At 51.3% G+C, this 26893-nt stretch overlaps 3 protein-coding genes across 7 annotated transcripts; 1 reads left to right on the top strand and 2 right to left on the bottom strand.

Annotated features, from left to right (window-relative positions):
* Positions 1-847: 847 nt before the first annotated feature.
* On the bottom strand, positions 848-12049 carry Znf668 (zinc finger protein 668). Of its 4 annotated transcripts, XM_052197862.1 has the most exons (4): positions 11911-11933; positions 6087-6202; positions 4124-4792; positions 848-3717 (listed from the first exon to the last, which is right to left on the bottom strand). In XM_052197862.1, the coding sequence occupies exons 3-4, from the start codon at positions 4768-4770 to the stop codon at positions 2505-2507; spliced, it is 1860 nt and encodes a 619-aa protein (XP_052053822.1). In that variant the 5' UTR covers positions 4771-4792; positions 6087-6202; positions 11911-11933; the 3' UTR covers positions 848-2504. The 4 variants fall into 4 exon arrangements, with proteins under 4 accessions (XP_052053822.1, XP_052053833.1, XP_052053802.1 ...); XM_052197873.1 differs by lacking the exon at positions 6087-6202 and having other exon boundaries at positions 11911-12049; XM_052197842.1 differs by lacking the exon at positions 6087-6202 and having other exon boundaries at positions 11275-12000.
* A 965-nt stretch (positions 12050-13014) lies between these two features.
* Znf646 (zinc finger protein 646) lies at positions 13015-21730 on the top strand. 2 transcript variants are annotated; one of them, XM_052197830.1, is made up of 3 exons: positions 13015-13084; positions 14417-19767; positions 21181-21730. In XM_052197830.1, exons 2-3 carry the CDS (start codon positions 14499-14501, stop codon positions 21276-21278), a joined length of 5367 nt encoding a protein of 1788 aa, XP_052053790.1. In that variant the 5' UTR covers positions 13015-13084; positions 14417-14498; the 3' UTR covers positions 21279-21730. The 2 variants fall into 2 exon arrangements, with proteins under 2 accessions (XP_052053790.1, XP_052053781.1); XM_052197821.1 differs by lacking the exon at positions 13015-13084 and adding an exon at positions 13832-13926.
* Positions 21731-21815: 85 nt separating this feature from the next.
* Prss53 (serine protease 53) lies at positions 21816-26893 on the bottom strand. Its single transcript, XM_052197887.1, has 11 exons — positions 26617-26893; positions 25525-25545; positions 25250-25412; positions 24688-24953; positions 24402-24556; positions 24030-24249; positions 23221-23371; positions 22897-23138; positions 22671-22816; positions 22250-22466; positions 21816-22011 (listed from the first exon to the last, which is right to left on the bottom strand). Exons 1-11 carry the CDS (start codon positions 26672-26674, stop codon positions 21992-21994), a joined length of 1659 nt encoding a protein of 552 aa, XP_052053847.1. The 5' UTR covers positions 26675-26893; the 3' UTR covers positions 21816-21991.

Genomic DNA, 26893 nt, shown 5'->3' with positions numbered 1-26893 from the left:
TTCTCTGTGTAACAGGCGTCTCCCCCCCCCCCCCACCTTTACTTACTCTTCTGTTTACTGAGACAGTCTCTCATTTCATTTTAGACTCCTTCAAATCTGGCATGTAGCCAAGGCTAGCCTCTAACTCTCGATCTCCTGCTTCTATCTCCCAAGTTTTTGGGTTATGGGCATGTGGTACCACATCTGGCCAACACGTTTTCTGGCAGGCCATGTGATAAGGAAGATGTCGCAACCTCATCTAGACACTTTTCAAGGAAAACTATGCATCAGTCTAGCTTTTCCCAGTGAGGTGAACAATCAGAGATGTCACTAAAAATATTCACAAAAATTGGTAGCAATCCTAGCACTTCAGATGCTGAATGAAAACACGTAAGATTTCAAAGGCCACTCTGGGCTACACAGCAAAACTGCCTCAAAACAAAGCAACACAGAAAAGAAAAAAGAAAATCACCACAATTGGCAGGGCAGCACTCTGGGAGGCAGAGGCAGGCGGATTTCTGAGTTCGAGGCCAGCCTGGTCTACCAAGTGAGTTCTAGGACAGCCAGGGCTACACAGAGAAACCCTGTCTTGAAAAAACCAAATCCAAAAAAAAAAAAAAAAAAAAAGAAAGAAAATCACCACAACAAAAACTTGATAAAGAACGAATGATAAATATAATGTGTATTTGATGGTATACACCTGTCCCAGCAGGCTGACACTAGAGGACCAAAACTTCCATGTCTCCCAGATAGTGGTGTACACCTATGATCCAGGCAGGCAGACCTCTGAGTTTGAGGCCAGCCAGGTCTATAGAGTAAGTTCCAGGACAGCCAGGGCTACACAGAGAAACCCTGTCTTGAAAAACTAAAAAAAAAAAAATAAAAGTTCCAAGTCGCTCTGCTCTAGAGAGAGAGGGAGTTTGAGGTCAGTTTTAGTCACTTTTGTGAGTTGCTGTTTCAAAATAAGTAAAACAAAGCGTTGGAGATATAGATCATGCTATAGTGTTTGCCCAGCATGCCTATGGCTCCTGGTTCAATCCTCACCACTACAAAACTTGAAAATAAGTAACAGTGAGCTCACAGATCTAGGGATAGATGTCTCTGGATCCCCTCATAGTGAGTTCACAAACACATGCACAGATGTCTCTGGATCCGTCACTCAGACTTTAATTTTGTGCCAATCATGTATGTTCTATTCTAGTGTTTTGGTTTTTAGCGAGTCAAACACATCACCTGTTTTTTTTTAAAAAAAAAAAAGTATTATGGGCTGAAGGTGTAGCTCAGTGGTAGAGCAAATACTTAATACATCTGAGACCCTAACTTCAACACCCAACACCAAAAAATAAAACAAACAAAGAGAAAATGGATGTTCTATATTAACGTTGGATTTTCAGATTGGGTTAAAAACTGAGCTCTTTCTATACACCAGAATGGTGCACATTAAAGTTCTCGTGGATGTTTTGAAAACCATTCCTAATTCCATACACAGGCAAACATCAGGCGGTGATAAGCCATGTGCCCAAGCCAACTTCTGTTGTCTAGTTGTGCCAATGACACTGGCCATTCTAATAAACTTGAGAACATTGGAAGATCAACGTGACCTTCACAGGTCGGTTACATAATGCATGTAGTAACCGGCTCCAGGGCTGATACAAACTTCACAACTCTGGGGAAATGGAAAATACTCTGCTCCCACCCCAAGTTTGGTTCCATTACACTGACAAGCAGCTGACACGAAATACAAAGAAATGGTAGCAAACACACAGGGGAGGAAAACACCAGTTGTTTTCACAACAAAAGTAAGAAACAGTCAGGAGTGCTGACGTGCTTGGGAGACTACAGGAGAAGTACCAGTTTGAGGACAGCCTGGGCCACACTGTGATTTAATGCAAAAGCAATGAATTTAAAGATTAAACTTTTTAAAAGGATATCTTTGAAAGGATAGACTTGATCAGTAAAGGTTTCATGATCCTCAATATAGACTAAACTAGGCCACATAGGTTTGTTCACTGAAGCACTAATACTCTTAATACACCTCTTAGTCACCAATTATTCTCAGAGGTACAGACACATTCTTGTACCAACTTGGCATGAAAACTCTTTCACAAGATAGCCCAAAATATACTTCGGCAATCAATGCAATTCAAGACCTTTTAGGGCCAGGTGTGGTGGTTAAGTCCTAGTAATTCTAGCACTTGGGAGGCTGAGACAGGAGGATTGGTTGAATTCTAGGTGAGCCTGGGCTATATAGTGAGTTCTGGATTAGGCTAAACTGTGAGAGACTGTCACCAAGACCCTTCCAATGTATGCTAATCCCAGATTCCCACTGAAGGTAAACTGAACCAGAATACAGAGACGGCTTGGTATCAAAGCCAATGCTTTAATGAGTCTCCCTCACAAGTGCTACCAGCCTCCACTGTCCACAGCTCTTTGTGGACCGAGAGTTGAGCGAGTTGCCCAGAGACAGGGATTTGGAGACTAGGGATGGGCTTCTTCTGGAAGTGTAGCAGAGAGATCTATAAACTTCACGCTGACCCTTCTTCTGGCATTCCTAGCAAAGCCACAAGGGGTTCCAAGGGTATGGGGGTCCCGATGGGCACAGGATGGGTGCGTTCATGTTTGCGCAGATCACTGGCACTCAAGAAAGCTTTAGGACACTGGGAACAGGAGTAGGGGCGCACAGAGCTGTGGGTGCGGCTATGCTTGCGGAGCCCAGCCCTGTCTGAGAAGCTCTTACCACACTGGGTGCAGGGAAAGGGCCGAAGCTCCGGGTGTGAGCGCTCGTGCCTGCGTAGCAATGTCAGTGTGGAGAAAGTTTCTTTGCACTCGCGACACACGAACTGTGGGGGCTTCTCATCCGCCTCCTCGCCCCCCGCCTCTCCGGCATCTCCCAGGGTGCTAGGAGCTTCCCCGACGCCAGCATCCTGGCATTCCACATGCTCCACAGTCATGCCCACCACCTGCCACTGTGTGGCCACTACACCGCCAGACTCCGGCGGTAACCCTAGCAGCCCCGCAGGAGCGTCCCCTAGCCCTGCAACCGCCACGGGGGCTGCTGAGCCCTCACCGACTACGCCAACAGGCAGTGCTAGTCCCAGTACCAACTCCTGCTGGGGGGCAGCTCCTGCAGTCTCGTTGCTCCTGTGGGTACGTTCATGCTTCCTAAGGCTGGATAACACCACAAAGGATTTCCCACAGGCATTACAGTGGAAAGGACGCTCGCCGGAGTGCATGCGGCTGTGCTTCGTGAGGCTAGCTCGCTCCGCAAATGCTCGCCCACACTCCTCACAGCGGAATGGCCGCTGTCCAGAGTGCACCAATGCATGCCGCTTGAGGTCCCAGGAAGCCACAAAAGTCTTGTCACACTGCAGGCACTTGAAGGGTCGGTCGCCGGTGTGTACTCGCCGATGCATGGCCAGGTCGGCTGGCTGCCGGAAGTCCTTGCCACATTTCTCGCAGCGATAAGGCTTTACGCCCTCGTGTGCCCGTTGGTGGCGGCGGAAGCTCGAGGGATCAGAGAACATGCGGCCACACCGAGGGCACAGAAAGGGCTTCTCGCCTGAATGTGTGCGCTCATGGCTTTGGTAAGAGCTGAGCTGTGTGAAGCCCTTACCACAGGCCGGGCAGCGATAGGGTTTCTGGGCTGCATGGATACGCTGGTGGCACGTGAGTGAAGAGGATCGAGAGAAGCTTTTACCACACTCTGAGCAGAGGAAGGGGCGCTCACCCGTGTGGGACCTGTGAAGTAATGGAGGACCTGGTTAGATCGTAACAGACTCACTGGGAGAGCCCTATGGTCTGTCTGGGCGCTAATTCCCCAAGAGCCACAGAGCTGTACCCTCGAGTAAGAAATCCACAGACCGACCGTCTTTCCTATGACCAACCCACACATGTCCCTCTCCTAAGACCCTGAGGATGACTGACTCCAAATCCTGCCTACTTTCCAGCTGTACTGGAGCACCGGCCCATAAAGCCTTGTCTGCTCTCAGGGTCCCGTCTCCAGCCACTTCGCTCTGCGCCCAGCCTCATTCCTGTTCAACCAGGCACCCCATCTTTAGACAAGTGTCCAGCCGCATCTCTTCCCATTGGCATAGTCTATGGAGAGCTAATTCCCTCTTTTGTCTCCCAGCTGTAGAGGACGCACCTTTCGTGGTTACGTAAATCCTTGAGCTCCGCATAGGCCTTGCCACAGCGCTCACAGCTGTAGGGTCGCAGACCTGCGTGCGTGCGCCGATGCTTGCGGAACACCGACGGGTCAGCGAAGCTCTTGCCGCAGTCCGTGCAGGCATAGGGCCGCTCACCTGTGTGCCCACGCTGGTGGATCTTCAGTTTAGAGAGTGTACCGTACGCCTTGGGGCAGTGTGTGCACCGGAAGGGCAGCTCACCAGCATGCGAGGCCAGGTGCACGCGCAGGCACACTGGCTGCATGAAGCGGCGGCCGCACTCTGGGCATGGGAAGGGCTTCTCACCAGTATGGCTGCGCCCATGGCTGCGGAGCTCAGGAGCTGTCTTGTAGGCCTTGGGGCACAGCGGGCACGCATAGGGCCGGGGCTTGGCTACAGAGCCAGATCCCTTGTCTCCACTGGCTTCCTCGGCCTTGGGCTCCGTATCCACCTTGGGCTGCACCTCATTTGCCTCCTCTGCGCGGTCTGTCGGTGTATGTGTAGCAGCATGGCGGGCCGCCCTGGGAGCATTTGGGAACGTCTTTGTACAAAACAGGCACTTATAACGGCGGCCAGAGCGCTTGTAGCAGGGGCCTGGGGTCCTGGCCTCTGTGGCCTCCACTTCCATGGCCTTGGTGAGTAGGCCTTCTCTGCAAAAGAAGCAAAATTAGGCCAAAACCACCCCTCTGCATTCTTCAAGGCTCCCTTCTTCACTAAAGCCCTCTCAAGATCTCAGAGGTGAACCTATCTTTAAGAAAAATATCACTTTCTTTTCCCATGTATGAATGTTTACTGGCCCATGCCCGTGCGTAGTCCAAGGCTGTTCAATCCCCCGGAACTGGAGTTAAGATGGCTGTGAGCCATGGTAATGTGAGTGCTAGGAATCAAACCCAAGCGGTCTGCAAGAACAGCAAGTGCTCTTTTTTTTGGGGGGGGGGGGTTTCGAGACAGGGTTGCTCTGTGTAGCCCTGGCTGTCCTGGAACTCACTCTGTAGACCAGGCTGGCCTCAAACTCAGAAATCCACCTGCCTCTGCCTCCCAAGTGCTGGGATTAAAGGCCTGCGCCACCACCGCCTGACTAACAGCAAGTGCTCTTAACCACTGAACCATCTCTCCAGTCCCAAAGGTAATCAGACCATACCCACACTTCCCAGCCGAAGCTCCGCAGCCCAAACCATGACCTCTATATCCTTCCTGCTAATGGTTCCAGCTTTTGTTCTGTTTGTTCAAGTCTCCCCTGTGACCTGCTCATTAGAGGTTAGCATCACAAAGGACTGGCTATATCCGCTCCTAAGTCTGCTTCCGGAGCCCTTGGCATTCCAGTAATGCCTAGGCCCCATTCCTCTCACCATGCTCCTTTCTCAGTTCTACCCAGGGCCTTAAAATCACCAAACACTCAGGACAGACTTGTTGGTCCAGAGAAAGGAGTGGTTGGCTATGTTTAGAGGTAATGGGTTCTCGGAGGAGCAACTGCTCAGAGAACCCTGAGCACGCCCCGCCCTGGACAGGCATTCACTCATCCTCCGAGCCTGGCTCTAAAGCTCGCTCTGGCAGCTCACTCGCTCTCACAGCTCTGACCACTGCTGACAGCCTGAGCCTCTTCCCCAGTCACAACTGATGTGTCTGAGTTAGCGAGGCCTCCTGGGATACTAGCTCTTGCTGAGTCCCTACTTTCTGGCCCAGAGCCCAGACAACACCCACACAGCTGCTCCTAGGATCATAGTTGGGAAAAAATAGGATTAACAGCTGCATCAGTCTTAACACCCGCTCATCCTCCCAGAGGGATGAAGGGAAGAGGATCAGGGTAGATCCTCTTAAGAGAAGCTTAGATGTGGGGCAGGGGCAGAGGAGAGTGGGCGAGGAGAGCCAGGTATGCCCAGAGGGTGGCAGGCCAGGGTTCTGTATTCAGACTTGTACACCGTTTACTAGGATCTTTCTACAGACCTGTGTCGTCATCTGGACATCACAGGAGCTGGGGTGGAGGAGGAGGACGGGGCCCATCCAAGAGGATGTGGGAGGGTCAGGTCAGGGCCAGAACAGGTAACACAGAAACAGTTTACCTGGTTGACAAATGGGGAGGGTCAGGGCCAGAACAGGAAATACAGAAGCAGTTTACCTGAAAGGCTCCACAGAATCAGCACCATACCAGGAAGCATTGTCTCAGATCTCAGGGTGGGGGTAGGGAGTAAGATTTTAACCCAGGGCCTGATACAGGCCAGATAAGTGCTCTACCACTGAGTCACATCTCTAGCTTCCTAAATTTCCCCAAAAGAAAAACAAAACAGAAGCCAGGCTAGGGAGTCTAGCCCAGCAGCAAGGCTCCTGAATGGCGTGCACGAGGCCTTGCTGCATCCCCAGGGCAGCTGACATCTACTAAGTACCTGCCAATCCACAGCATCCTGACCTTTTCACACATATCAACACACCATCACATCGACACAAGAAAGCAGGGTTCCACGAAGCAGAGTGCTGTGAAACTGAAGGCAAACCACACAGCTTCAAATCTGGCCCGCCACTTGGCAGCGGATGGGACTCTGTCTAACTTACTGTGCATCTTAGAACCTCAGTTTTCTCACCAGCAAAGTTGAGGTAACAATAGGACTAACACATGGGACTGCGTGAGGGCCAAATAGAATCAGACTGCTTCTCAACGACTATGGAGTCGTATCAGAGCTCAGCAGCCGGGTGTGACACCGTGCATAACTTTCATACAGTCTAAAGTAGGAAGCCTTGACCTCATTTTATAGATGAGAATGAGTTGAGTTCCGAGAGTAAAGAGGCATATCAAGTCATACAGCTAGAAACTTAACATGGCTATGACTCGACTCTGGTGTTTTAAGTTTTGGAACCCTTGCTCAGAAGCCTGGGACGAGACTGGAGAGATGGCTCAGGAGCACTGACTGCTTTTGAGAGTTCAATTCCCTCAATCCTAATATGTCTGAGTCTTAAGCAGGATTATCATTAGCTCAAAGCCAGCCTAGACTACATAGCAAGGTCCTAACTTAAATAACAAAAACAAGTGGTTGGGGAGATGGCTCTGTAGTTAAGAGCCTCACTGCTCTTCCAGGGGACCTGAGTCCAGTTCCCAGCACCCACACTGAGTGGCTCACAGCCACCTGTAACTTCAGCTCACAGGGATCTGATGGCCTCCTCTGGCTCCTTGGGCATCTGTAGACAAGTTCAAACACAAATGAAATTTAGAAAGAAAATCCTTTTTTAAAAAGCAAACAAAAAGAACAGTCATCTAATGAAGTGATGTAGGACACTGCAATCATATTTTTAATTTTTTGTTGTTGTATTTTTATTCTAAAAAAAAAAGTCACAGGCTAGAGAGATTGCCAAGCAGAGCACTCACTGCTCTTCTAGAACAATGGTTCTCAACCAGTGGGTCTTTGTCAGGAGTCACCTAAGACCACCTGAAAACACAGATATTACATTATAATTCATATAGTAACAAATTATATTTATGAAGTACAACAAACATAATTTTATGGTTGGGGGGTCACCACAACATGAAGAATTGTATTAAAGGGCCACAGCACTAGGAAGTTGAGAATCATTGGTCTAGAGGCTATGAATTCAGTTCCCCACACCCACGTTAGACAGTGCACGATGGCCAAGCTCCAGTGGGTCGGACACCTCCCAACCCCAGTCCTTTTTTCTTCTTCTTCTTCTTCTGTTGTGTTTTGAGTTTTTTGTTTGTTTGGTTGGTTGGTTTGGTTTTTCAAGACTGGGTTTCTCTGTAGCCCTGGCTGTCCTCAAACTCAGAGGTCCACCTGCCTTAGCCTCCCTAGTGCTAGGACTACAGGTATGTGCTACCAGAATATTTGTGTGTATAGGTATGCAGAGGACAACTGGGAGTCAGCTTGTTTTTCAATGTGAGGAGGGCGGGGTCTCTCACTGTTGTTACATGGAGTACTCCAGACTAGCTGGTTGACAAGCTCTGGGATCATTTTCCTAGGTCTGCGCTACATCTCCCTATAGCAGCGCCGGATTACAGGTGTGTGCCACCAAATCTAGCTTTTTGCCTGGGTTTTGGGGCTTGAACTCAGGTCGTCAGGTTTGTATGGCTGATCGGCCAAACCATCTCTGCAACCCTGAAATCGGTACTTTAAATAAACCCTGACCTTTCCAACCAACACTTAAGAACCAGATATGAGAGCTAAGATATAAAGGGGCAAAGTACTTCCTGACAGAGTGAGGCACTGGGTTCTACTCTCAGAACCACCAACAAAAGAAAGAAACAAAGAAACAGGGGGTGGTGGGTTGAGAAACACACACACACACACACACACACACACACACACCTCTTAGGTCTTCCAGTACTTCTAGGAGGGAAACATTTTTACTACAACTCTATTTAAAAATCCTCACAAGGCAGCCGGGTGGTGGTGGCGGCGCACGCCTGTAATCCCAGCACTCTGGGAGGCAGAGGCAGGCGGATTTCTGAGTTCGAGGCCAGCCTGGTCTACCGAGTGAGTTCCAGGACAGCCAGGGCTATACAGAGAAACCCTGTCTCGGAAAAAAAACAAATCCAAAAAAACAAACAAAAAAAATCCTCACAAGGCAAAAGTGTACACAGCTAACTAAGATGCCCAGAGTCAAACTCAACTCTTCAACCCTGGAGTTGGCCTCTAAGATCACTCTTTGCTCACTTACAATCCTTCAGCAAAATCAGGCAGGCCGCTTCCCGGGACAAAGCAGTGCGTCTCTGTGAACAGCCAATCTCTAACCCACCTCACGCCCGCTCAGCTCTGTCCAGTTCCTCACCTCCATCATGAGGCTTCACACCCCAGTCCTGTCTTCATTCTAGACTTCAGTTCCTTCCAACCTCAGGTCATTTATACTAGCAGTTCTCCAGTCTGAGGGGAACTGCTACCCCTCAGTTTCCTGAGGGTCTTTGTATCTCTCTATTAACTATTAACTTTGGGTCTTCCTCTCACACACTTCCTCTATTAAGGCTGCCTTTCTTTCTTTCTTTCAACATTGTATTTCCCCTCTTTGTGTATGTGTATGCACACTCACTGGGGGCTGTGGAGGCCCTGGGATGGCTTGCAGAAGTCCACTCTCTCCTTTTGCTATTTAGCTCTAGGAGTCTAAACTCGGGTCATCAAGTTTGGCCACTCCCTCTCTCTAAGAAGGCTTTCCTGGGTGCAGTTGAGAGCAGTTGCTCTTGCTCCAGAGGACACAGATTTGGTTCCTATTACCTATCAATTTGTAGTTGGTAATACAACTTCAAGTACAACCTACAACTCGTTACAGGAATACACTTGGTGCACATGCATACATGTAAGCATAATGCTCATACACATAAAAATAAGGGTTTTCTTGTCTATCTTTTTGAGGGGTGGGGTGTGCAAGATCTTATTATATAGCTCAGGCTAGCCCTGATTCTTTCTTCCTTAGCCTCTTTGGTGTTGGGATTACGGGTGTGAATCCTGTGCGATGGCCGGGCGGTGGTGGCACACGCCTTTGATGCCAGCACTTGGGAGGCAGAGGCGGGCAGATTTCTGAGTTCGAGGCCAGCATGGTCTACAGAGCGAGTTCCAGGACAGCCAGGGCTACACACAGAGAAACCCTGTCTCGAAAACCAATAAATAAATAAATAAATAAATAAGTAATAAAGAATCCCGTACTCTGGCTCTATTCCTTTCTTTGTGGCCTGCTTGGAGTTTTTAGCTTTAAGACAAAGTTTCACTATATAACCTTACATGGCCTGGAACTCTCTCCTGAGTACTAGGATTTTACCATGTGCACCACCACACCTCATAGACTTCTTTAGATAATGATAAGTTTATCCTAACTATCTTTTAACTTCAAAAAAACACATTTTTTATGGTGGCATCTGGACCAAATCCTACACACGGCTTCCTGCTGCGGACCAGACATCATTCGTATTTTATGCACACTGAACTGAGTTTCAAGTTCATCTCTGATGCCTTAGAAGTCTGTTATAACTGAATATTTGTCTTCTAAAAATTCTTTTTTTTTTCTCAAGACAGGGCTTCAGGCCATAGGTTAGGTTAGTGTTCTTGGGGCTGGCAAGATGCCCCAGTGCGTAAAGGTGTTTTCTGCCAAGCCTGACAACCTGAGGGAGTTGTAGCCTCAGGACCCACATAGTGGAAACACAGAACCAATTCCAATAAGTTGCTCTCTGACCTCCACACGTGTTACAAGAACACACAAGATAAAATACTAAACATGTCCTTAAAACAAGAGATAACACAGAAAAGTCAGGCAATTACCATAGACTTAGCTGGTATTTGCAGTCAAGTAGTCAGATATGGAACTTTCTGCCATCTGTCCCCTTTACTTGCTATATTAGTACTAGCATGTTTTGTTATTTGGTTCTTAATTTTTCACCCCTAGCACTAGGGTCCAGGGAACTTAGTTCAATGCACTTGTTACTCCAAAACTGTTTGGTGACCGATAGCAAACTTCTGATCAAATTCACACCCAGGTCTTTAGCCTCTGCCTCTTCCATTGTAGGAGCTTGTGAGAGTCAGTCACCAACTACTTATTAACCGAAATGCCCCATCTTTGCAAGGTCGCAGGTTCAAGTATCACACTAGTACTCCAATTTCTTTACTGTTGGATGAAAGGAGGGAAATGACACTTTACTTTCGCACACGTTACTGAGACTCAGTGTCCCCAAAGCTGAGGGTGAGGGAGCTGCGCAGGCGTGGTTAAAAAAAAGTAAAAAGGGCATCTACATATGAGCCTCCAGTAAGTCAACATAGAAGCCTCTCAAACCTTGAGCCTCTTGGTGAATTGATGGGACTGTGTTGTGGTGAATGTTTAATGACACCTTGGTCTAACAACCAGTCAGCTCACAACATGATCCCGTCTTTCCACCCTCAGTTTCTGTGGCGGTGTCCCCTCTGGTCAGCAACCCAAGCTCCATCAACAGTTCACAAACTTTACCACGTCCATAGGCAATTCCCTTTGCCCGGGAGCCAGCCCTCGTTTTCCTTCTCTCTCGGGAAGATACTTGCATGCTTCCAAAACTCCATACCCCACAAAAAGATTAACAAGCAGTAAGACAAGGGATGCATCGCGCTCGGGCCCTCGATTTCTTCAGTGGAATACGGCCCCTGAAGCATATGGGAGTTTGCAGGACAGTAGGGCCTACCAGACTCTCTGAGGAGGGACAAGACCTGCAGAAACCCAGCGGTCCTCGCTCTCTGCAACCGTGTGTGTGCGGGTGTCCACGCCAGACAGGCAGCCCCCGCAGAGCGGGGCTGTATGCTGACTCATTTGGGACTAAACCCTAGGATAACGTGGCTTCGACGAGCAGAACAGGGCAGAATGAATGAAGAAGGAAGGCATGAAGAAATGAATGGACGGAGGATCCAGAGCAGGACAAAGGCCTGCAAAATGGCGTTCTTTAGGACCGCGGGAGGGGCCGACAGAATCTCGGACTGGGAGGGGGGCGCAGCCGCGAAGGACTTGGCTTGGAGGCCCTCGCCACACAGACAAAAGCCCGCGACATGGCGGACTCTAGGACCCCCGGGTCCGCGCGGAGCAAGACCGGCAGTCGCGTCCGCTGAGCTTGGGCATCCTCAGCGCTGACCGGCGGGCACCGGGCGGGTTCTAGGACCTGCTGGGCCCGCAGCCCGCCCGAGGCCGCTCACGGTTCGCCCCGCCCGTGATGCTCGCGCCTGGTCAACTCCGTCCGCTCGGCAGCAGACGGGAAACGGGGGGTACCTCAACCCGCGTCGGTGCCCGCTGCCTGGGCCCCTTGAGACTTCCCGCAGGCGTGTCCTACCTGGTTCGATTTCCGCAGGCTCCGCAGCTCCGGCGGCGGTGCCTAGCGCCGACAGAGCTCGGGACACTCGGAGAGAGGCAGGCGCTAGGACCCAGCGGGGGTGGGGTGGGAGGGCAGAGGCGGGGCCGGCGGCCAGACAGCGGAAGTGGAAGGCCGCCTTCCTTGGCTCAGGAGGAAGGAAAAACTTACGGAAGCAGCCCCGAGCCTACTGAATCAGAGAAGTATCTTGCGAAGGGGTTCTGGGTGCTAAGGGGATGGGTCGCCAGGCCGATTGACGGTATACACCCGCCAAGTCGCCGGAAGTGTCCCCAAGAGCTAGGAGGTGGGAAGATACGGAGAGGGCACTCAGGCTTTGTGGTGCCTGAATCCGTTTATATTCCACATTTCTTCTAACAGCGAGGAGTGAACTTAGTGAGGATCCCTCCACGCCTGTCTTGGGAAGAGTCTTTTATGGAACTTCATGAAAAGTGTCATCAAAGTACTGTAGCCAGAGCTGCAGAATATTTACTATTACTGTGCTGACTGAATAAGCACTTGAACGATTTTAGCAGCTTTAGACGGAAGTGTGGCTTAAATTCTTCACATCGACTCGCTGACCTGCGTGGGCGGAGCCAGAGTTGCGCCCACAGCCGAGCGTGATACCTCACGCCGCCTGTGAGCTCTAGCCTTCTGGAGGTTGAGGCAGGAGGATTGCTCCGAGCTCGAGGCCAGCCTGGGCTGCATAGTTAGACCCAATCTCAAAACAAAAAACAAACAGAGTTGGGCCCACCCGGAACCTAGTGCCGGAAGCGTGTCCGTGTGGAAACACTGCTCGGAGGAGGGACAGGAAGTGTTCCTAGGCGGAAGTTTCTCGGGGAAGCATTTGCTCCTAGGACACTTCCTGGTTCCTGGTAACAATAGGAAGTGTCCGCGGAATTGGGCTAGACTCTCGGTTCATACCAGCTGCCCCCGTTCCCCCTGCCTCCTCCTTTCTCCCGCCTCTTTCCCTCATCTACCACTCCCGGGAACCCTGGCTGAGTGTTTGTGTGTTTGAGCTCGAGAACCCGTGCACCAGCAACCACTTAGGGCTCGCGGCTGCAGTTAGGGTGAGGGTCCCAGTGCGCAGGCGCGCTCCCGTTCACGACCTCCAACGGACGCGCCGGCGGCGGGAACCAGAAGGGACTCCTGGTGCGAGGTAGGGCTCTAGAGAAGGAATTGGCAAAAAAGACTAGTGACTCTAAAGAAACATGATGGTGGTTGATTAGGAAAAGGGGACTCGAGTGAAGGAGTTTTGAGAAGTGAGAGTTCCGGGAACAGGCTTAGCTGGTGAGATTAGGAATAGTTGTGTTAGGGTCCCAGGAGACTAGTCAGCCTCGGGGAAAGGCAAGATGATGTGGCAGAAATGAGTAGCTGCTACTGGGTTTTGGAATGAAGGTTGCCTCTTGAAGTGAATTTATGTAAAACTAGGTAACACGGCGTTGGATTTAGTGGCATAAATATATTTACAAGCTTATCGTGGTGTCGAATGCTTCTAATCCCAGCACTTGGGAAGCTAGGGCTATATAGTGAGACCCTGTCTGAAATGCCACCCCCCTCTACCAAATACTTTGTGTAACAGCAGTGGTTGGCACATGGTACTGTCCATCACGAGTTGCTATCAAAACTTAGGAAGTAGAAGAGAAAATGAAAAGTTTTGGAGACAGCAAGGTAAGGTAGGCAAGGGATAGAAAAGGCAGAGGATAAAATGAAATTTCAACCTGAAATGGGATGGGATTAAATGTATTTAAAGTAAGTAAAACAAACACTTAACAGGAAAACAATGTGATGCTGCAAAGACTGAAGTGAGGATCATCCCTAAAGGGCCTCTACCTTCTACAGAGCTTAGGTGACCACTGAAGAAAGCAGCTGCTCTGCCAGTGTTTTCAGACTACTCGGTTTAGCTGAAGGGTGAAGAAAGAAGGGTTGCACTTCTATTACTGTAAGGCCTGGCCAACTGTCGTGGCTGTCACCTTCAATCTCAACTCTCAAGAGTCTGAGGTAGGAATATCCGTGAGTGTGAAACCACCTTGGGCTAATCAGGGAATTCCAGAACAGCTTCAACTTCACAGGGAGCTGAGACCATATCTAAAAAACAGAACAGCAACATCAAATCCAGAAATAGTTACGGTTCATTGTTTTAAAAAACACCTTATAGATTTTTGTTAGGTTCCAGAATGATAGAGGGCAGAGCCTGAAGAACAGAAGATCAATTATATATAATCTGAAAAACAGTCAGGTCTGTCTAGGGTCTAGACTCTAGATTGTAGTTTCCTTATTTCTCTCTGGCTCTGGAGATGACTTAAGGCCTAGGGGTGCTTTTCTAGAAGTTTGTGCATTGTAAAGCTCTCTGAATGTACCTCCAGACCTAATAGAGAACAGGTCCCTAATAGAGAGCATGGATGGTTGGGGAACCTCTTTGTGACTTGCTCGTAGCCAAGAAACAGAACTTACTTGGTCCTTCCTTCTGACTACTGTCCCCTCTTTCCAGGCCTTGGCCCTTCTGCAGAGAGAATGCTGCTGCCACCTGTCTGTCCCTCCTGAACCTCCAGGGTTTTCTGCCGCTCTGCCCTATGGAGGACATGCCGCTCTCGTTCAGTTGCTCTGACTGTCAGCGCCACTTTCCTAACCTCCCAGAACTGGCACGGCATCGAGAACTGCTCCATTCATCCTCTAAGGAGGGCAGTGAGGAAGCTGACAGCATCCCTTACCCCTATCGCAGTCACCCAGGGAGCTTGGCCACCCACCAGCAGAACTATGAGACTGGTCTTTTCCCCTGTACCACCTGTGGCAAGGATTTTTCTAATCCCTTGGCCCTCCAGAGCCATATGAGGACTCATGCTCCTGAGAGCCACCGAAGGCACGGGCCCCCACATGTCAAGGAAACCACTCCACACCTTCAGAGTGAGACCATGTCTACCGACTCTTGGGGTCAGAGGCTTGGTTCTGGGGAAGGCTGGGGAAATCAGTCAAAGCCTGTCCAGGAAACACATGAATGGGAATCTGGAGCTGATTCCAGGGTGACTTCAGGGACTTGGGAAGATCCACCTGCCAAACAAAGAGAAGGCTTAGAAACTCAGCCAGATTCTAATGGAAGTACAGGGGACTGGATACCCACCAGCAGTTCTGATGGAGTCCCACCACTCCCCACTCCAGCGAGCAACCTCCTTAGCAATTTGGAACAGTATTTGGCTGAATCAGTAGTGAACTTCACAGAGGCCCAGGAGTCCACTGAGCCTCTTCCTACTGAAGGGGAGCGAAGGTACAAGTGCGATCAGTGTGGAAAGACTTATAAACATGCTGGTAGCCTCACTAACCACCGCCAGAGCCACACTCTGGGTATCTACCCTTGTTCCATCTGTTTCAAGGAGTTCTCTAACCTCATGGCCCTGAAGAACCACTCGAGACTCCATGCCCAGTATCGGCCTTACCACTGCCCTCACTGCCCCCGTGCCTTCCGGCTCCCTAGGGATCTGCTGGAACATCAGAAGTCCCATGAGGGGATAAAGCAGGAACAACCATGGGAAGACAAAGAGATGCCTACCACAAATGGACACGCAGATGAGAGGAGCTGGGGTCAGCTATCTAAAACAGGTGTGTTGAATGGTTCTGGGGAGCTGAGCTCTTCTGGACAGCTAGAAGATGGTGGCTCAGAGGAATATCGGCCTTTCTGTTGTGGGGACTGTGGCCGTACGTACCGTCACGCAGGTAGTCTCATCAACCATCGAAAAAGCCACCAAACAGGAATCTACCCCTGTTCCATTTGTTCCAAGCAGCTATTCAATGCGGCTGCTCTGAAAAACCATATTCGTGCTCATCACAGACCCCGGCAAGGAGCTGGGGAAGACGGTCAGTCATCAGTGTCCTCAACTGCTCTTATGTCTGCTGAGAATACTCCAAAAGAGGAGGAGGTCCCCACTTCCAGCCTGGACCATCGTCCCTATAAGTGTAATGAGTGTGGTCGGGCTTACCGCCACAGGGGGAGCCTGGTGAACCACCGCCACAGCCACCGGACAGGGGAATACCAGTGCTCACTCTGCCCTCGAAAGTACCCCAACCTTATGGCTCTGCGCAACCATGTGCGGGTACATTGCAAGGCTACACGTCGAAGTGCAGATCCAGGGACTGAAGGCTCACCTAGCCCTGTCAAGAAAGAACAGCCCGATCCAATGGGAATAGAAGCATCATTCCACGCAGACGAGGAACATGTATGCAACAGTGAAGAAGAAGCCAACAGTAAACCCCCAGCAGCAGACAGGACAGTGCCGCAGGTATGTAGCATTTGTGGGATGTTGTTTGAAGATCTCAAAAGTCTCGAATATCATAGCATGACCCACAGAGAAGGAGAAAAAAGCAGGACAGACAGCACATTGTCACCAACTAGAACATTTGCTTGCCAAGACTGTGGCAAAAGCTATCGACACTCCGGCAGCCTTATCAACCACAGGCAGACCCACCAGACAGGAGACTTCAGTTGTGGGGCCTGTGCCAAGCATTTCCATACCATGGCTGCTATGAAAAGCCATTTACGTCGTCATAGTCGGCAGTGGAGCAGAAGGCATCAGAAACAAGATAATAGTACAGGTGAGGAAGAAGCCAAACTCCCACCTGCAGGTACCTGGACCCTGAAGTTGGAAAACGATGAGGACCCCGATTCTTCCCAAGACCCTTTGGGAGAAAGTTCTTGTGAAACTGAAGACAATTTGGAAAGGGATGTGGACAGTATGCAGGCTGGATCTAAAGGCAACGAATGTGTGCTTAAAAGGGAGGAAGCCTGTTTTCTGGGTGATAAAGAGGGCACAGGCACTGAGGAAGGACTAGAAAAGAAAGAGGCCTGTTTCCTTGATGACTTAGACATTCCAGGTGATGAAGAGCACAGTGAAACTGCCTTCTGTGGTAACCTCCCTGAGGTGGACAGTGACCAGAAGAGAGGCATTTGCCGGTCTGACTCCTCCCACCCTGCTGACACTGACACTGTCTGGAAGGCCCAAGCCACTCACACATGTTCTGACTGTGGGGATTCTTTCCCCCATGCTGCTGGCCTGTCGAGCCATAGATCCTGCCACCCTCCAGGCATCTATCAATGTTCTCTCTGTCCAAAGGAATTCGATTCGCTGCCTGCCCTTCGCAGTCACTTCCAGACCCATAGGCCAGGGGAGGTAGCCTCAGCACAGCCCTTCCTCTGCTCCCTATGCGGCATGATCTTTCCTGGGAGGACTGGCTATAGGCGTCACCTGCGCCAGGCTCACGGCGCTTCTGCCGTTACTGAGGGCTCAGAAGAAGAGGAGGAAGGCACAGCAGAAACAGCCTCTACCCATAGTCCTCCCCTGCAACTCTCAGAAGCAGAGCTGCTGAATCAGCTGCAGCGTGAGGTAGAAGCTCTAGATGGAGCAGGTTATGGGCATATTTGTGGCTGCTGTGGTCAGACCTATGATGACCTGGGGAGCCTGGAGCGTCACCACCAAAGTCAAAGTTCCAGCAATAGGATAGAGAGCGTTCCTAGCCATTTGGAAGGATCAGGTGATGCACTAGAAATGGTTGCAGATCATGGTTTTGAGGGCACAGTGACCTCCGTCTCAGAAGAAGGTGGGGACGTAAAATCTGAAGAGGGAGTAGGTGGCACAGTTGCAGACAGCCTTTGCATGCAGGCTGGTGAAAGCTTTCTGGAGTCCCACCCTCGCCCTTTCCAATGTAACCAGTGTGGCAAGACCTATCGCCATGGCGGCAGCCTGGTGAACCACCGAAAGATCCACCAGACAGGTGATTTCATCTGTCCTGTCTGTTCCCGCTGCTACCCCAACCTGGCTGCCTACCGGAATCATCTTCGGAACCACCCTCGCTGCAAAGGCTCAGAGCCCCAAATGGGGCCTATCTCAGAAGCAGGAGGCCACAGTGAACCCCAGAATGCAGCAGAGGCAGGACAGGAGCAGGCTGTCATAGGGCAGCTCCAGGAAGAACTTAAGGTAGAGCCCTTGGAGGAGCTGGCAGGTGTCAAAGAAGAAGTGTGGGAGGAGACCACTGTGAAGGAGGAGGAACTGGAACAGGGGTTAGAGACAGGCTGTCAGACTGAGGTTACTTCTGAGCGGCCCTTTAGCTGTGAAGTATGTGGCCGCACCTACAAGCATGCTGGCAGCCTTATCAATCACCGGCAGAGCCACCAGACTGGCCACTTTGGCTGCCAGGCCTGCTCCAAGGGTTTCTCAAACCTCATGTCACTCAAGAACCACCGGCGCATCCATGCAGACCCTCGACATTTTTGCTGCAGTGAATGTGGGAAAGCCTTTCGCCTGCGGAAGCAGCTGGCCAACCACCAGCGAGTCCATGCTGAGCGACGTAGGAGTAAGGGCACCCAGAAACTGACTCGTGAGGACCGGCCTTTCAGGTGTGGGCAGTGTGGCCGGACTTACCGCCATGCTGGCAGCCTCATGAACCACCAATGCAACCATGAGGCAGGCCGTTACAGCTGCTCCTTCTGTCTTAAGACCTATTCCAACCGCACAGCCCTGAAAGACCATCAGAAGCTACATTCTGATAGTCAACGGCGGCGACAGTCAGGATGGCCCCAGAGGGCCGCAGCTATACATTGTACCCTTTGTGGCTCTGGTTTTTCTAGCCAGGGATCTCTAGAGCGGCATCTCCGGGAGCATGAGGAGACCAAACTAGAGCCAGCCAGTGGTCAGGGAGGCCAACGTGGTACAGAAGGCAGTAAGGAGAACCTTGATGGGGACTGGAGACGGGAGGCCAGGTCAGATGGTATTGAGTCAGTTCTGCAGGGGGACCATGAAACTAAGAGGCCTGGGGAGCACAGTCAGAGTCCCAGTAGGCCAGCACGTTCAGAAGTCATAGAATCCACACCAGAGGTCGGGAAAGTAGGTGGATGTCAAGGAGACAGGGGACAAATAAATCACAATGGTGCCTGGCTTCAGGATCAGTTAACCAAGCCAGAGGGCAAGTTGGAAGACACTGTTTCCAGGAATCCTTGTCACCTCTCTGAAAGCCAGTCCAATGGTCCTACTCTAAGCTATATGGATAGCTGGAATGGTGCAGACAGTAGCTCTCAACTCCAGCCAGAGAGCGACTGCTGCAGCCAGTGTGGCAAGAACTACTGCCAACCTGATGGCCTCTTGAACCCCAGCATTAACAGGAAAGACTGTCACCGTTGTTTGAAAGAGGTCTTGAATCCTGTGACCACTAAGATCCACAACCACACTGCTGCCCAGAGCTTTGCTTGTAGTGACTGTAGCAAAGGGTTTGAGTGCCTCAGTGAACCGGCCACACAGGCGAAGACGACTCACACTGTTGAGCACACTCAGGTGTCAAGTCAGACGGAAGAGACCAGAGGTGCACAGGCTGGGATGGTGGAGGTGGATCTTCCTGGTCCAGGGAAAGCTCAGGAGGCCCCATCAGGACTTCCTAGAGACCCAGAGGAGAATGGGGAGCCAACTGATGGAGGACAAGGAGTATGTTTCACAGCTGAAGACAAGGAACGTCCCTTTTGCTGTGCTCAGTGTGGGCGTTCGTACCGCCATGCTGGTAGCCTGCTGAATCACCAGAAGGCCCATACTGTTGGACTCTACCCCTGTTCCCTGTGTCCCAAACTTCTGCCCAACCTGCTGTCCCTCAAGAACCACAGCAGGACCCACACGGACCCCAAGCGTTACAGCTGCAACATCTGTGGCAAGGCTTTCCGAACCGCTGCCCGGCTGCAGGGCCATGGCCGGGTCCACGCACCCCAGGAGGGACCATTCACCTGTTCTCATTGTTCTCGCCACTTCCGCCACCGAATCAGTTTCCTGCGACACCAGCAGCAGCACCAGGAAGAGTGGACAGTGTCTAGCTCAGGTATGTGGGGCAAGTTGGGTGAGCAGGGGATTGAGAGGATCCAGAAAGAGGTGAACACAGAGGAGAGAAAGCGTGACCCCTGAGCAGCTGAGGGAGGCGAGCAGGAAGGAGAATCAAGTGAGTCTGAGTGGCAGGAGGCCTGGACACGGACTGGCCATCCAGTCTGAAAAGGCTGGCTGCCTTCGAGCCACTGAGGTGGCATCTTGCCTGAGTCAGGAAGATGGATGGGGGTAGGTTGGGAAGTGGTGTGGACTCTTACATAGCCAAAGAAGAATGGCTTCGCTCTCAGCAAGCATCTGCGAGCCCTGCTTTAGTCAGTGATGATTTCAGGGGCAAAGGAGGAAACCATGGGCTTTGTTTAGGTTCTGGCCTTTCCTAGAGTGGGCCAGAGGTCAGGGAATAGGAAAGGAGAAAGGTGGAGGACTGCAGACTTCTGGCTTGTCATACAGATAGTTAGTGGTCTGCCGGCCTAGGGCAGAGGTGGACTTTCCTGCTCAGTTGGTCACTTTTAACTGGCTACTCTATGTCTTTACTGCTGATTTAGCCAGCTTGCTGGGTTGTTGGCCAATACTCGTTCTTCTGTCTCCTCCCCTATAGTTTTGTTTTCTTGAAAATAAGGCCTCTGGTCCTTCCTGTGTGCAGTGAGTGCTGCACTACATCTTTGTGTTCATTCTTTTTAGTTAATCTTAACCTTCTGCTACAGAACTTTGTTTTGTTTTTTCTGCTACAGATCTTATAGGTGCTAACCACGCTACCCTCTGCCAGCACCTTCCCCCAACACACCCCTTTTCACTGAAGGACTGACTCACAGATAATTGGTTCTTTGAAGCCAGGCCCAGTTGAGCAGCAACAGTCATTAGTCCCTATCTCTCATCCTCTATCACAGTGAATCTCCAGGAAACTGGTCTCCACCCAGCCCACTGCAGGGTAGGATGTGAAGTCATCCTTTGGGGCAGTCAATGTACCCAGCAAGCTGGAAGCTCATTTTCCACATCTAGAGAGGAAACCATTCCGCCACCAAGGCAATGTCCCTGAAATGGCATGCCCTCACCCAGAGCGTGACTGGGAAGGACAGAATAGGAGTGATGGTTCCTGAGAACTGAAGAAATGGCTTTCTTGTAACTTCATGTACAGTGAGCGAGGGGCCTGTTAGCCAAGGTTGCAAAACTAATTGGGAATTGGGCTTGGTTTGTTTGATGAGGGGGAAAATGATGGGCATGGTACCTGGGCCTCTCACACACAGTAGGCAAATACTCGAATACTTGGCTATTTATTCCGGCCCTCTTGCCCTTCTCTGTTCTCTCAGGGCAGGGCTGGAGAGGCCTGTGGGCCTTCCTCAGTGTCCTCTCCTTCTCTCCCACGGGGCTGGAGAGTTGTGTGGGCCTCCCTCAGTGTCTTCTCCTTCCCTCCTAGGAGCTTCAGTGGCACCAACAAGCAGAGAGGACTCCTCTACAGCCTCGCTTCAGAACCCCTCACCCCAGTGGCCTGCAGACCTCAATCTCTCCCTCTGAACTTCAGGTCTCCAAAGAACAGTTCACTGAAGTTAGGGGTGCAGGCAGGAGAGCCCTGCTCTCTACATTCTGCTCAGGAGTTGCTTGGGCATCCCCATCTCCTCTTCCCACGAAGAGGACCCTGGTCTGGCTTTTTTCTCGAGAAGGGCATAAGATAGTCTTCATGTCTGTGCCCATGAAGGATGAAGGATCTCCTTCCCAACCCTTTGTCACCATGTTCTTCCAGGGCTAGGCTCTGCCAAAATGCAGGGATAGCCAGAGTCTAACCCAGGGAGAGGCAGATCAGAGAGTACCCCAGGTGGAAAGCTGCCTGTGGCAGGGGAGCCTTTTACTATAGTTTGTAACTTATTTTCTAAAATCTATTTTGTAACAATTTAAGGTTGAAAAAAAGGAAAATTGCTCCCCACCCCCCACCCCCCAAGGAAAAAAAACAACTTTTTTTTTTCACAACAGCTACTGGTGTGGTTGTATCTGAAAAATTGGATAGGGAATACTGGAGACATCTCTGTTGGAAAGTAGAGCTTGGGGGCGGGGTCATGGTCACACGTGGACCGCATCTCTGGGGCAGGCTCATTCCCAGCCGGCAGCTGTAGGACTGTGGCAGGGCTGGGAACCACAAGACCGGGAGGGGAAGGGCAGGAGTGTAGAATTGGGTGTTGACGTGGGAGTTGCCTGGCGTTTCTGGCGTCCTGTGAGTAAACTAGAGTCATCAGTCAACAACTGGCTGGTTGGCCTGTGAAGGAGAGGAAGAAAATGAGTTTGGCCCTGTCCCTATAGCTTTACTTCCTTTGAAGAAGCAAGATCCATCCTGGCCCCTGTGGTGTATGAGAGACCTAAAGACCCAAGAAGCTGAGACCCCTGCTTCATCAAAGTCCATGCGTCTGCTGTTGCTGTCCTCTACCTTAGGCAGCTGAGTGAGAACAGGGTTTCCCTGAGATGGGAGCCAAGGCTAAAGAAGAAGAGGAACATACTCGAGGTGACCAGGCAGCTTCCAGTCTCAGCCTCAGGTTCTGGCTCCTCAGCGAAGTAGACTTGCCAATCTAGATTGCTGACCCAGTCCTCGTAGGCAGAGAGTGCTGCAAAAACTGCAGGCTTTGCAGAGGCTTGGCAGGTGTCTCCAAAGCTGTGCAGTCCAGCCAGGAACCATGTGCCCCTGATCTCATGTACAAGTGGTGCCCCAGAGAGGCCCTGTTAGGGAGCAGGTGACATTTGGTAACTTCCTGCAGCAGGTAGAAAGGGGTTGGGAGCTGTCGGGGCCAGCTGGCACAGAAGGGTTTAGTCTCGGGTGAGAAGCAGGGCTAGCAGCCAAGGCTGGCAGGAAGTCCGTTCCTGAACTGCAGGGTGAGAGAATGCCAGGGGTCTGCTGGGTAAAGATTGGGGATTTGAACTCACCTCACAGTGAGACGGCTCACCCACAACAGTGGTGCATACCATCCCTGGCAGAATGGGGATACCCGTGCTCCCAGGAGCTTCATGTTGTCTGCTACAGGCCCTTGGCCCCAGGACTGTCACAGGTACTGTCTGCGGGTAGGTGATGCCTGCAAAGCAAAGGAAGAGCCTAGATACCCCAGTTACCCCCAAGTTCAATGGACAACTGCCAGGGTCCCGGTCTGTGTACCTGCTTCTTGCGTCAGTCCAAGAACCCAACCATGTTCACCATCAGGCAGGTGGTGGTCAGCATAGGGCAAGCAAAGAGGCCTTAGACCAGGACCCAATGTCACAGGCTGAGCCAGCAGCAGGAAGGCCACATCGTAGCCACCTTCCGGGTGGGTGTAGGCCCCGTGCAGAATGAGTTGCTTCAGGCCCAGTTCCTCTGGTCCGGTCCCCAGGCCTACACTCCAGTCCTCTAGTGTTTGGCGCCTGTGTTGAGAGGCAGGGTTGACAGCACTGAGTGACAGAGCTGAGAAACAAGGGGCACAAAGGAGAGAGACATGAGGCTCACCCAATAAAGCAGTGAGCAGCAGTCAGCACCACCACCTCTGATACCAGGGCTCCGCCACAAGCCAGCTTTCCATGGTGCTTCAACCTGGCATCCCAGGGCCACTGAGAGAGGGCTCCTGCCTGGGGTCCTCCACTCCTCAAGGAGCCACATGCTGAGACAGGCAAATTTCATCATCCGGTTCATTAAGTGGTCACTCACTGCTAGGGCCTGTGCTGAGTGCTTCCATGAGTTAGCAAATCTCCCTCTATATCCTTTTCTAGGTTGACTTTCAGCCTCATCACCAAAGGTAACCAGACTAACGTAGTTTAGCCTAGCGCTCTATAACTTAAACCAGGTAATGTGCATGCTTTTAATCCCGATGGCTGACAGTATCCTTCTAGTGTTAACCGGGAAGGACTGCCCAACGCCCCCTCCTGTCTGCACGTCTCCAAGCCTGTACCAGCCCTAAAACCCTGACTATCAGAAGCCAGCTTCCTTCCCAGGAATGACTTTGCATGCAATTTGCATTGCGGGCACTGCCCTGTCTCACCCCCTGGATCTCTGCCCTGGAAACCTGCTGCTTTCCTCCTGAAACCAGCCAGATTTCAGAGACATTTGTGGAACCAAATCTCTGAAATTCCCTGGCCCCAGTGGGGCTGTTTCTATCCCAGGCGCTAAAAGGTGCCTTAGCAAACCTGGTTCTCTGCCGGCCTCATCTAAAGTCTGAGCTAGAGTTTGTTTCCTTGTCCTTCCATCCTCTGCTCAGGAAGCGTTGATGTAGCTTGGGTGTCCCCGTACACCCTGGTCCTCACACCCATGCCCACACCTACCTACACAGCTGTTCTCATCACTCATCTTCACGACTCCTGGGTCCTGCACCAAGAAAGCTGCCTGGTGAACATGGGCCTGCAGCCATGAACTGTGTGTGGCCATGTCAGTCAGCAGCACAGGGGTGTCCTCTTGGGCACATTTTGATGTGAAACTAATGATCCCAGCCTGGACCCAGTGTCCATCAGATTCACGGCACATCACAGGTCCCCCAGAATCTCCCTGGAGCCAGGGGAAGAACCAAAAGTAGAGTCACCTGAGCCCCACTACTGGCCAGATGCCCTCTGGCTGGACCTCTATCACCGTTCTCTGAGGATAGGGCCCTCAGCCCTAGACTAGACACCCTCCCTTTCCCACTGTATTCCTCATCAGACCTGGCAGGGTCCCTGTATCCCAGGCTGTGCACCCCCACACAGCATCCCAGCTCTTGCCGGGTTGGCCAGCAGCCTCTGGTGCAATCGATTGTAGAGACAGTTACAAGTTGGGCGGCTGATAAGACGGAGGCGCAGATTCCGTAGGGTCCTGGAAACTGGCAAAAGAGATAATGTTGAGTCTAGCCCTGAAACAATAGGGGCAGGGGCTAGCACAGTTAGGGACTGATCCTGTTTGAGCCTGGGCAAGCAAAATGCCTCTCTGGATGTTTGCCAGGACAGTACTTACCATCACTGGTGTTCTGGTCCCAGCCAGTGGCCCAGCAAGAAGCTCCAAAGGGGAAGTGGTGGGTGGGTTGGGGCAGGCAGAGGGTCGTGTGAGCTGTGGGGTGGGTGAGCTGGAGCAGGGCCAGGTCTGATCCCTGGCTATAGTGGTTATAGGCCTTGGGCAACTGTAGGGCAGCAACTCCCACCTCCTCAGCCCCCGGGCTCTGCCCCTCCTGCTTCAGAGAACCCAGGACCACTGACCAGGAGCTCAGTTCTGCTGTGGCCATCCTGAAAGAAGGGTTAAGGTCGAGACAGCTGAGTGCCAGCAGAGATGTGACAACGTGGAGAAGAGCACAGGCAGGGGAAGATGAGCAGATACTACAGCACATGGCTTTCAGCACACTTCCCCCTCTCAGTGTCCAATTACTCCTTTGTAAAGCATCTACCATGAAGGATTGCTAAGGTTAAGCCGGTAATGTGTCTGCTACATGGCACTTTTTTTTTTTATAAATGATACTTATTTTAGAGGCAAAAACGTCTTGGGAGGTACACCTTCAAATTGGAGACTGAAAAGTGTGACTCACTTTTCAAAGCAGTGAGCAGCTGTGAGGACCCAGGTATCTGCCACCAAGGAGCCACTGCAGATGTGTACACCCTGTCGTCTCACACTGGCCTGCCAGGGCCATTCCCCAGGTAGTGTGTTGCCTTCCTGAGGCTCCGGAGGACCAGGCCCACGCTGTCCACATGCTGTAGAGAAGGAGCCATGCTAACTGCAGACATTGTCCTGACCTCAGGGCCACACAATACCATCTCCCCTCCCTCATCCGTGAGTATAGGATCTCATGTCCCCATCACTTACCACGCTGAGCTGCTTGAAGACCTAGGAAGAAAAAAATGCAAGATATGGGGGTGCCGTAATTGTCACCTGGTGGGTGGAGGGCAGGCCTGGTCCAATATCTAGGACTGGCTCCCTCACCTGCCCCTCCCAGAATGAAGACATTTATATGAGGCGGAAAAGCAGCTTTTATTGGAGCCCATTCAGAGTACACAGCCATTAATTCTCTCAGCTGTGCTCAGCACTCCTGGGCCCAAGGAGCAAGGCCTGAGGTTTACCTTGGGAGTAGGCCAACCCTGCTCCAGGCTTCTGAACCCCTAACTCCTGCCTTTACCACTGAGTCAGAGAGGTGGCCTGTGTATGTGAAGAACATTAGCTTAATTGTCCCTTCAGCTGTGGAAGCCTACGAAGGTAGATTAGAGGTCTGTGTCATGTCCTAAGTGGGGGAGGCCCCAAGTGAGTCTCACTCCACCCCGTCCTAATGAATCAAACTGTCTACCTTTCCAGTGGGTTCCTGTCGTGCCTATGACCCGTCACAGCCTCACTCAAATAGGTCTACTGTATCTGACACAGAGTTGGTGCAGACAGCTTCTAGCCAGGGGATCAGAACATGCCTGAGGTTGTGCTGGAAGTGCAGGATGAGAGAGGGGGGAAGACACACGCATATACACACACACACACACACACACACACACACACACACACACACACACGTTCAGACAGCGATCTCAGATCCTTCCCTTTCTAACCCCGGCATTAGATTGTAGTCTTGAGGACATTATTTAGCTTTTATGTACTTCAGTTTCTTCACCAAGATAGAATAATGGCAATGCTTAACTCAAAGAACTACTGTAAAGATTAATATATTAACAGGTTCTTCCAAAGTGCTGTAACTTGGCCCAGGAAAATCACAGCCATTTTGACAGTAGGCTGTGTGTTACCTCCCCTCAGCACCTCACCCCCAAGAACACCTCCCTTCCCAAAAGACACACACCAAGGACATTCACAGGGAGACTGTAGCCCCCTCAGGATCCCTTACTGCAGGCTACTGGGGCAGAGGAAGGCTTAGGAGCCCCCACAATGCCACTGCCACCCCCTCATACATGAGTGACTTACCCTCTATGACGACCACGGCTCCCACAATGAGCAGCTCTGGTCTCCAGCTCTGCCTCATGCTGCTCCAGGCCACTCAGTGCTCAGACTCAGAAAAGCCACCTGGGTCTCCCTGGCTCCACCCCTGCTCCGCCCCCAGTCAGCTAAGAGTCAGGTGTTACTTTTCCTGGGCTGGAAGGGAGCCAGCAGCGATTAGCTTGGGGCCTGTCACCGGCCATACTCCTCCAGTTCAAATCCTAGTTCTTCCATTTACTGTACTGGTGACTTTCAACAATGAAGT

The sequence above is a fragment of the Apodemus sylvaticus genome, chromosome 1 (assembly GCF_947179515.1).
Source record: "Apodemus sylvaticus chromosome 1, mApoSyl1.1, whole genome shotgun sequence".
In the NCBI taxonomy this organism is placed as follows: Eukaryota; Metazoa; Chordata; class Mammalia; order Rodentia; family Muridae; genus Apodemus; species Apodemus sylvaticus.
The sequence above is the reverse complement of the archived record's forward strand: the minus strand, read 5'-3'. Positions and strand labels throughout refer to the sequence as shown.

Bases quoted from the DNA above. Each gene is read 5' to 3' on its own strand.
- Znf668 (XM_052197873.1), bottom strand. From the start codon at position 4,770: ATGGAAGTGGAGGCCACAGAGGCCAGGACCCCAGGCCCCTGCTACAAG. The intron at 3,718-4,123 runs GTGCGTCCTCTA...ATTACTTCACAG, and splicing joins GATTTACGTAACCACGAAAG to GTCCCACACGGGTGAGCGCC.
- Znf646 (XM_052197830.1), top strand. From the start codon at position 14,499: ATGGAGGACATGCCGCTCTCGTTCAGTTGCTCTGACTGTCAGCGCCAC. The intron at 19,768-21,180 runs GTATGTGGGGCA...CTTCCCTCCTAG, and splicing joins GTGGACAGTGTCTAGCTCAG to GAGCTTCAGTGGCACCAACA.
- Prss53 (XM_052197887.1), bottom strand. From the start codon at position 26,674: ATGAGGCAGAGCTGGAGACCAGAGCTGCTCATTGTGGGAGCCGTGGTC. The intron at 25,413-25,524 runs GTAAGTGATGGG...CCTTCTCTACAG, and splicing joins TCTTCAAGCAGCTCAGCGTG to CATGTGGACAGCGTGGGCCT. The intron at 24,250-24,401 runs GTCTGATGAGGA...CCCTGGCTCCAG, and splicing joins GGATACAGGGACCCTGCCAG to GGAGATTCTGGGGGACCTGT.